Here is a 10,373-nt window from a genome sequence, read left to right as displayed (position 1 = left end):
AAGAATACTCAGATGTACTAGTAATAGTGAACAAGTTTTCATGATGGGTGGAAACTACTTCAGCAAAGAAAGCCAATGCCACACACACAACAGATCTCTGATCAAGGATTATTTTCCTACATGGGGGTTGCCAGGTCACATTGACTATAACCAAGGAATACATTTCACTGGGAAGTGTTTGTCAGGATTTATGTAAACTGATTAACAATGAATGATCAATAATAGACCAATTCCAATTCCAAATTTGTATTGTCATCAATACAGGAATAAGATAAGATATTTTTGAGGACTTTTCTGGCTCCCACACCAGCAATAGCAACTCAATGCAAACCCCAGAATTATAACATAAGATAAAACTTTATTTATCCCAAAGGAAATTATTGTTGTAAGGTTGCTCAGCCAGAAACATATACTTTAAAGTATAAAATGCAAGCATTGAGTCCAAAAAATATAAAATGTGGATTAAAAAGTAATAGCACAAAATACAGATGTGCTATGAAACCATATAGTTATATACTTAAGGAGGAGGAGTTAGAGTCTCCAAGGCATGGAGAAAAGATCTCCTGTGGCGTTCAGTGGTGCAGCTCGATGGAATCAGTCTGTACTAAAGCTAGTCCTCTGTACTTGAATATGTTGCATCAAGTGTCGTGAACTTCTGAGCTGCATTATCACTTGCAATCGTATATTGCTCTAGTATCTCAAACTTAGCAATAATTAACTTTTCCATGACTAAACAATGAAAATATAGCAAATACTAGAAGCAGAAAACTTTGCCTGAAATATTTAATGGGGCAGTCAGTGCTGCAATTCTACCTGAAAGGGAATTGGAAAGTATCCGTAAAGCGGGCAAACTGAAGAAATAAAAACCAGTAAACAGGGTTGTCGAAATAACGCTGTTTTACTCGGCCGCTTACTTCAAGCTTCCGGATACTGTATAATGCGTAGGAGGAGCTTTATCCTGGTCGTGATTGTTGGAGGAAAGTGGGTGGGACAATATTCTGATTTTGCCCTAGGTTACTCATATATATAAAATAATCATTTCACCTAGAAGTGCAGAGAACAAAGTACAAGAAAGCTGTGGAGGTAAACGTTGAGTACAGATCAGTCCACGTTATTGATTCAACAAACTGACAAACATTTAATTACGGTGCCGTTTGAAATACATAACCCAACAAGTGTGTGCACAATGTGGAACACAGCTAAATGCGATCGGATTATTCATCAGATTTATTAAAAGGCTCACCGCGTTAAGTAAAGCAGGCAGTGTTAAACCGGTCACAACAGAAATTGTAATTGGCTCAATGGGAAGCTGGGTCAAGTGAATCCGGAATAATATAAACAGTTCTAAGTAATAGAATTGATCTGGGTACTGAAGCAGTTTACATCTGAAGAGAGTCGTTCGTTTCGTGATTGTGGTAAAAAAGATAAATATCTTCTTTTAGTTTTGATGTGTAGACTTTCTTTCTGATTTGAACAATGCCAAATTTTCCAGATGTTTACTAAAATGATAACGTTTCTAATGCTCTTTATAATAGGAACCTGAACGAAAGCGCCATGAATTTCGAGGAATTCCGCGCAAGGGGCAAAGAAATGGTGGATTTTATTACAGATTACCTGAAATCTGTCGAAGAGCGTCCAGTCTACCCAGCGGTGCAGCCCGGGTACCTTCGGCCGCTCATCCCAGACAGCGCTCCCCAGGACCCCGACAGTTACGAGGAAATAATGAAGGATGTCGAGAGAGTCATCATGCCGGGGGTAAGAAAATATAACCAACTAATTTATTCCCTGGTTTTAGATAACGCACCGTTTTTCCCTCTATGAAATGCTGCAAATACTATATTAAAACAACCAGTTGCTAACGATGTGAGCAAATAGATAGAGAAATGACCACATGAAAAAGGAGCTTGCACGGCAGTGAACAGAAGACAGTGTAGTCGAGATTTTTTGACCACTTGTTTGAATGAAATGTTTGTGAATCGATCGTTTATTGAAACACCGGCGAAATGATCAATGGTTTATTCTTATCTGTCCCTTTCCTTTCCAGTCCTGATGAAGGGTCTCCGGCCAAAATGTCGACTCTTTATTCCCTCCATAGATCCCACCTGACTTGCTGAGTTCCTCATTAGTGAGTGTTTCTTGTGGCTTGTTTGGTTTCTATTCAATGTGATTACATTGGTGTTTTTTTTCAGATCACCCACTGGCAAAGTCCTCATTTTCATGCCTATTTTCCTGCTATCATCTCCTTTCCTGGTCTCCTGGGCGATATGCTGTCTGGAGCCATTGGCTGCGTCGGCTTTTCCTGGGTATGATTCTCCGATGTGTTTATTATATATTATATGTGATTAGTTATGTAAAGATTGTAGACACTGAATGTTGGGGTTCTGAGTCAACTTGTCTGACACAGCGGGAAAGGTGATTAACGTAATTCGACATCTTAAATGCAGCTTTCTGATCTTTTTGAATTTTCCTTTAGAAACAAAAATATTCAAGGTTTCCTATTTTTGGCGAATGCCTCCTTTGGCATAGCACTTCATGTTTATGTAACTCCCAGTTGTGAAGAAGCTGTTGGAAGTAAAGCAAACCACAACTCCATCAATCAATCTGACGTTATAAAATGGTTCTTATTTTATTTTTCATTTCATTTTCTTCATTTTTGAGACGTATTTAAGCATTCCCAATTTTTCTGTTAGAATGCGTCATCGCTCATTTACCTATCCTAAGTTTATCCACTTACTGGTCCTTATAGAAAACAATATTATACCTCCTTTAACAAATGCTTTTTATTCACACAGTCACAGTCTTATAGTACATTCAGCTACAAGGCTCTGATATAGAAATAACATTAATTGTTTTTCAATCCATGGTGTGATATTATAACTACTCTTGTGTCTTGTTCTCTCATACTCAATTCCCTAATCCATTTGCTAAAATGCACTGCCATTGCACTATCATAAACCCTTGAGTTTTTCATACATGCCCGAATCCCTATCTTAACTTTCTTCTTAGCTTTTACAGGTTTACAGAAGACTTTGCTATTTCCCATTGCCTTGCAATGCTGCTGATGTTGTTAATATGAGAATTAGATGAAGCACCAGCAATAAAACCCTGGGATAGTCCAAAGGAATTGTAGAAGTGTGAAGCGAATCCAATGCAGAGGATTATTTGACCACATCTAGTTGGGTATGGAGGAAAATAGTTGGTCACAGTGAACTGATTCTAACTAACTGATGTATTTAAGAGTATGTTGGATAGGTATATGATCAGGAGATCATATTTCGTATGTCATAGATCAGTGGTAATATTTCAGGTTCTTGACCTTTGCCAGGACTGGAAGGACATAGACATATTTTGACATAAAATCATAAGCTACAGGAAAATATTACATTTCAAAGATATAAGAGTGAGAAAGTGAGAGACAGAGAGTTAGTTTGTTGTAGAATAGAAGATGGGAGATTAAATGATAGGCAAAAGAGGTGATGGTGAGACAAACTTTAGATGGACAAAAAACTGGAATTATAGTTGTTTTCTGAAATGGTTGGTCCATCTCCAGTCCAGAAACTGTATACTGCCTGAAGAAATTTTTAGGTGCTTTTCTTCCGTTACTTCTTCTGCTTCAACTGTTTGCTCAATATTCTCTTCGTAGGCGCATTGGTATCTGTCTAAACCACTTGCTGTAGAAAAGCATTATTTGCAATCATAATATCATAAGAATTTTTCTGAATTTCTCCCACCAAACTATTTTTGACAATTTTGACTTGATCGCTCCTCATCACTGTTTCAAGAGCCATATACATTTTGAGCTAACCATTTTTATTTAACCTTTCTTTGGTTTATCTGAAATAACAATCCCCTCTTCTAGCACTTAGTAGCTCTCTCATCAATGACATCTGCTCTATGGCATCCAAAATATTACACAGAAATTTATTGTCAACTAATTGAACATTATATCTTTACATGACTAAAGCCTATTTATTGAGCATAAATGCTGTTAGTTTTGTGATTTAATACAGTTGGCCCTCCTTATCCGTGAATTCCGCATCCACGAATTCAACCAACCGCAAATCGCAAAAACCTGGAAGTGCACTTGTTGTTCGAGCATGTACAGACTTTTTTTCTTGTCATTATTCCCTAAACAATGCAGTATAACAACTATTTTACAAAGCATTTACATTGTATTAGCTGCTATAAGTAATCTAGAGATGATTTAAAGTATACGGGAGGATGTGCGAGGGTTATCATGGATCGGGATAGAAAAAATTGGAAGTTGTCTTACTAAGTAAGTCGGAACAGGTACATCTGATATTATTTAGCGTCAGTTAATCAAACATTTGCATTCGTATATAGTATATATTTTACCTTTCTATTCATATAAAGCACTTAAGACCGTATGTTTCAGGGCCAGGCTCGGGAAGTTCCCGAGTTCGATCCAGTGACAGATTGCTATCGAGTGCGCTCTCCACCATGCCGGGGTGATGTGGAGGATCAAAAACCCAAAATCCCAAAACCCAATAATTCAACCATTGTGTTGCTTAGTAATAATTGTAGCTTTCATCGGGGCAGGGCCTTTCACATGCTCCATTAAAATTGTTCCGATTGTTGACCAACTGTAACCTAACGCTTTTCTGATGACCGATGACGTTTCACCTCTTTCCAATTGCTTTATTATTTCCGTTTTACTTTCAATCGCGATTGTGATTATTTTTGTGAACAGAAACACTGCGGATTCAGAGCTACGCCAGGTCCTAATGCCCACCGCTCTGAGCATGTTAAATAAAGTCTGGGGTTCCCTTGGGTCCTAAAGACCACAGCACAGATTCAGGTTAAATAAGGGACTTGAGCATCGGCGATTTTTGTTATCCACGGGGGTCTCGGAACCAATCCCCCGTGGATAAGGAGGGTCGACTGTATGCATTTGAAGTTCTATGTCTCAATGTTCACCCATGAACTTTGCCATTTTTCCAATCAGCTTTTGCTCCCATTTTTCTTCTCAACATATGTTATCTCCCAGATGAAAATGGTAACTTCTAGCTAAATGCATATTCAACTAACATGTCTTAAGTGTTCCTGCAACCTGTAACAATTAACCCCACCAATTTTCAAAACTCAATATTGTCTCATAATTGAGAGTAAAATTATGGGCCACCCTATCAGGTCTCAACATTTCGGTGCACTGGGATTATAACTGCGAATGGTCGCTCATATATTTACAAAAAAGTAACATAACAATTAATTTTTAAATTTAAATAACATATTTTCTTCACACTACAACATTGATTTTATAGTATATCCTCTGTTTTTCTAACAAATCCCAAGAAGGACAATGTGTTAAATAACATTCTTAAATCTCTAGGTGCTGCATGTACTATACTCATGTTATCAATCCAATTACCTCATCAAACAAAATCACTAATTTATTAAACATTGCCTTACCAGTATTGAGTCCACACTTATTTAACTTTTGCATTTCTAATTAATTTTATTTCGAGTTTGCTGAGTCAATGTTAGACAAGTACACTCAATGGCCACTTTATTAGCTACACCTGTTCATTAATACAATTATCTAAGCAAGCAAGCATGTGGTAGCAACTCAATACATAGAAGCATACAGACATGTATGCTTTTCAGACCAAGCAGAATGGGGAAGAAATGTGAGCTAATTGACATGGAGCATGGAATGACTGTTAGGGTGATGCCAAATAGGGTGATATAAGATCCCAGGAACTGCTGATCTCCTGGAATTTTCATGCACAGCGTTCTCTGGAGTTTACAAAGAATCATGCAAGAAACAAGAAATAACATTCAGCAAGCAGTGGCTCTGAAGCTGAAAGCAGCTTAGTAATGAGAGAGATCAGAGGAGAATGGCCAAATGTTTTAAGCTAACAGGAAGATGGCGGTTACTCAAGTAACCACATGTTAAAAGAGTGGTGTGCAGAAGAACATCTCTAAACATGCACAACACATTGAACCTGGAAGTGGATGGGCTAGGGTGACAGAAGACCATGGACGTACACTCAGTGGCAACTTTATTAGGTACAAGAGGTATCTAATAATGTGGCCATTGACTGTAGCTCCATATTAGAAATATTCAGCTTTCTGGCCTTTCTTTGTTTAGTGTTACTTATTACAGAATGATGCTTTAATTAAAATTAGGAAAATGAGTCTGATTTTTACCAACTCCCTTCAGAATTAGCTAGTTAGTTAGTTCTGCTTTTTTTTTAAACAGATCCAATTAATTTCCTACAGTTATTTCTAGCATTTTTTTATTCTCTAACATACTGTATATTCTAACATTAATTGTCAAGACTACTATAGTACACATTTCTGCTATAATTTACCTTATCTACAAAGGGAACAACAGCTATTATTGTTTACAGCTGCTTTGAAGTGGGATGGATGCATATGCAGTTGAATAGAACCAATCATTTACTGCCATTCAGAATAAAACATATAAAAAATGCTACCTCATGGTGACTTGCAGCCAAATGACCATGATTTGCACAGCGTAATGTGTTAATAGAGATGTCATGACAATGAGATTGTTGATATGATGAAGGGACACCAAAAATCACATCTGCCAATCACACACAATTTTCCATTTAGTTAAACAAACATGGTTTATATTTGCTGTGCCTTAGTCAGTGAGGCAGCTGTGCAGCACATTTTTTTCAGGACATTTCTTAGTTGTCTCATGAACTGAATTAAATTTTTAAAAATCCTAAAAGAGATATGATGTGCCTGCAGCTTTATCCTTTGGAAATCTCTATTTCTTGATAAATTATACTTGACATTGGGTGAGGTACATTCTTTGTATTCTGCTGGCAGTTGGTCTCAGGATATTTACTAGTCAATGCAGTAATAAACTGAGTAGATTAGAATACAAAGAAAATTATCAGGGAGCAACACAGATTATGGAAAGTAGCTGAAATGCAACCTGTTAACCTCCTAATATCTGTATCTTAGTAAACCTTCAGATTCAGTTTTTGACAGTGATTGTTGGTGGAAACTGGGCTTGAATAAACTAATCAACTAGCCCAACATCAGTATCTTTCCTAGAAATGGACATTTCCCTGTTCATATAAAGAGTACCAATGGGAGGGATCACATAAACTTGAATTCCAAAGTGTTGAAGAACTATAAATGAAACTATTTTAAGAATTTTACTGGAACAAATTATTGGAACACAACTTCCACATAACCCAATACTATTTTTACTAGGTGATATTGAAGGGATAAAACCGAAACCCAAATTGAATAAGTATCAGAAAGAATTCATAAAAATTGCATTGGCAGTAGCCAGAAAGGCTATTGCAGTTACTTGGAAATCGGATTCATACTTAAGTATAGACCGTTGGAAGAACAGAATCTTCAGCTGTATTCCACTTGAAAAAATTACTTATAATTTAAGAAATAAATATGAAAAATTTCTGAAAATTTGGCACCCTTATTTTGCAAAAGACAGGATTAAATATATAGATGCTCTGAAGATAAAATTATTGGTTATTTGGGGAAATAAATAAATATATATATACTGAAGTTTTTATGAATGCCATGGAGCATGTAGGGATCTTTCGATATCCAGGCATTCATTCTTTCTTTCTTTCTTTCTTCTTCTCTTTCTTTTTCCTTCTTTCTATAGGGATATGTTATGGGGGAGGGGATTAAGGGGAGGGGAGAAGGGTTGATAACTTTTTTTTCTTCTTCTGTAACTATCAAAAACTCATTAAAAAATTTTTTAAATGAAATTATTAATCTCTGTTTTCTGTTTCATGTAAGTAGCAGTTTAGAATCTATTCAGAGGACAGAGATCAACTATTATCTGCCTCTATTCCAGGATCTGGGGTTACCAAGGGCTTTCATCTGGCTTTCCATTGTTAGGATTCCCTCTTTTTAATTGAAAGTGGAAAATGCACTGCATATGTTTTCCTGTTCTGTATTTGCAACTTTTCTGTTTATGTTCTCATTCTTAACTGCTTTCATTTATTCATTGACTAGATAATCTTGTTTACAGCTTATCTCCATAGTAATCTTGGCTGTACCCCATCAGAGGCAACTTTCAACCCAAGCCTCCCTGCAGCTTAACAGACTTCTTTTGTCTCCTTCCCAGTTCTGGTAAAGGTGAAAAGTTAACTCATTTTCTCTTCCCAACCTGACCTATTGAATATTTCCTTCATGATCTGTTGTATTTTAGATTTCCATCATCTGTGTTTATTTTTATGTGCATGATATTCTGGAATGAAAGAACTACTTTTCTCTTTAGATTATTATATTTCTGCCATTATTTAGTGACAAGTACTACAGGTGCTTTCATTGGCAAAGTTTGATATATCAAACATCAAATAGTGACACTCATTACTAAAAAGGCATAGTTTTGAATTCATGACAGGAAGCAAAGGAAATTTTTTTTGCATCCACTATTCTCATTGAGCAGAGGGCTGGGGAAGAAAAGGTTCATAAGTCACACTCCAGTAAGTGCAAGTTTACTGCATTTGATGAAGAGAGGAACTCACCTCTGTCTGGAAAATAAACCCCATGGATGAGGCTAGGAGACTCAAACCAACCCTCAATCCTATTTAATTTCATTTGTTCCATTCTTGCTCATTTATCCATGAACTGTATCTCTATCCTTTTATTATATTTTCCACTTTCTGTTCCACTCTTCACTCCTCACCCATCTTCTCGTCTTTTGTCTCATATTTCCTGTCTTCCTTTCCATCTGCTATTCCCAACTTCCCCAGAAAGTTAAAAACGAAAATGTGAAGTGACTTTTTTGTGCAGTTTTTTAATGAACAGGGTGAGCAGGATCAGCAGTGGTAAGAGTAGGCACAGTTATAATTTAGACTCATTACAGTACCAAATGTCATATTTCTGGCATTAGTCTCCCCACCACCATCCTCTAACCTGACAAATGTGTGTTTTGACTGCTGGATGTAATGTGATAGGGATTAACAAGTAAATGTAAAATTTCAACTTGGCTTAGCACTTTGGAGAGACAATGTACAACCTAGTTTAATATTAGAGTGCTCTCTTCCACAGGATCTTACAGGTCCAGCTGAATTACTTGATTATTAGGGACCTTTTCCTTTGGATTTGAGATTTTGCCAATGCTTACAGAAGCAGCCTTTCCTGAAGATTTGTTCTTCTGCACTGTCAACAGCGCCTTTGTTCATGAAATCACATAGCACCTTTGTGAAGATACTATATAATGACACTTCTCTGTCATCAGCAGTTCAAATAATGACCAGACTAAAATCTATTTCAAGGACCTTTCTGGCTGCTACTCCCACACCAGCAGTATCAATTCATTGCAAATCTCAGTATTATGACATAAGATAAAATTTTATTTATCCTGAAGGAAATTATTGTTGCAAGGTTGGTCAGTCAGAAATATATACTTTGAAATACAAAGATATGAAATATTGAGGTATGAAAAAGAATACAAAATGGGGATTAAAAAGTAATAGTGCAAAATACAGATGTGCAATGAAACCATATACATATATACTTAAGGAGGAAGAGTTGCAGAGTCATACAGTCACAGAGAGAAAGGATCTCTTGTGGTGCACTTTGGTTATTAAAAGTGCTCCTCTGTTTATCCAGTATGTCACAGAGGGTATGAGGGGGATTATCCATAATGCTCCATAGCCTTTGCAGTATGCTCCTCTCATACACCACCTTACGTGTGCTTTTGCTTACTTGATGTTCCTTATTAAAAATTTATTTTACTTTGTCATTAGGATGGCTTAAATTTAAGATCATTAGAGATATCTTAAATTCCTGCTTTACCCTTAGGTTGCAAGCCCTGCGTGTACGGAATTGGAGACGGTGATGCTTGACTGGCTGGGGAAGATGCTGAACCTGCCTGACGAGTTTCTAGTTGGGACTGGGAATGAAGGTGGTGGAGTGATACAGGCAAGAACAATTTGAATAAAAGACCAAAGTGAATTCTGTTTTATTAAAATTGCTCAAAATGTGCTGGAAAAGCAGTAATGGATTAATTGAGTGTGTATCGTTTGTGTGTGCACTTTTTAAAAAAAAAGACTGATGTTTGGCAAAGAGTAGCTCATGGCATGAATTGTGAATTGTAATAAATTGCTGGAGGAATCTGCCAATAGCAGAGATAGAAGCTGATCATCTATGTTAGTGACAAAAACACAAATAAATTTATCACCACAAATATTTAGAACCTCTGATTCATGTTGTAAGGATCTAGCAACTCAACCAGTTAAAATGAGGGGTCAAAGGAATTATAAATCAATTAGCCTAATTTCTGTTATCCAGAGATTTGAGGTTTTATAATTAAAGAATATAGAACACCTGGAAATTTTCAGCTGCTCAGAGAACTCAGACATAGACTGCTTCACATAAGTGGGACA

General features: G+C 36.7%; 1 protein-coding gene across 1 annotated transcript in view; it reads left to right on the top strand.

The window, feature by feature from the left end:
- The first annotated feature begins 1,229 nt into the window (after positions 1 to 1,229).
- ddc (dopa decarboxylase) overlaps positions 1,230 to 10,373 on the top strand; it is an 88,019-nt gene continuing 78,875 nt past the window's right edge. The window contains exons 1-4 of the mRNA XM_059972455.1: positions 1,230 to 1,415; positions 1,536 to 1,755; positions 2,190 to 2,303; positions 9,790 to 9,909. Coding sequence (XP_059828438.1) covers positions 1,555 to 1,755; positions 2,190 to 2,303; positions 9,790 to 9,909 — 435 coding nt within the window. The 5' untranslated portion in view covers positions 1,230 to 1,415; positions 1,536 to 1,554. The remainder of the gene's footprint in view (positions 1,416 to 1,535; positions 1,756 to 2,189; positions 2,304 to 9,789; positions 9,910 to 10,373) is intronic.

This window comes from Hypanus sabinus, chromosome 6, assembly GCF_030144855.1.
Source record: "Hypanus sabinus isolate sHypSab1 chromosome 6, sHypSab1.hap1, whole genome shotgun sequence".
Lineage (NCBI taxonomy): Eukaryota > Metazoa > Chordata > Chondrichthyes > Myliobatiformes > Dasyatidae > Hypanus > Hypanus sabinus.
This window is presented reverse-complemented; position numbering and strand designations above follow the sequence as displayed.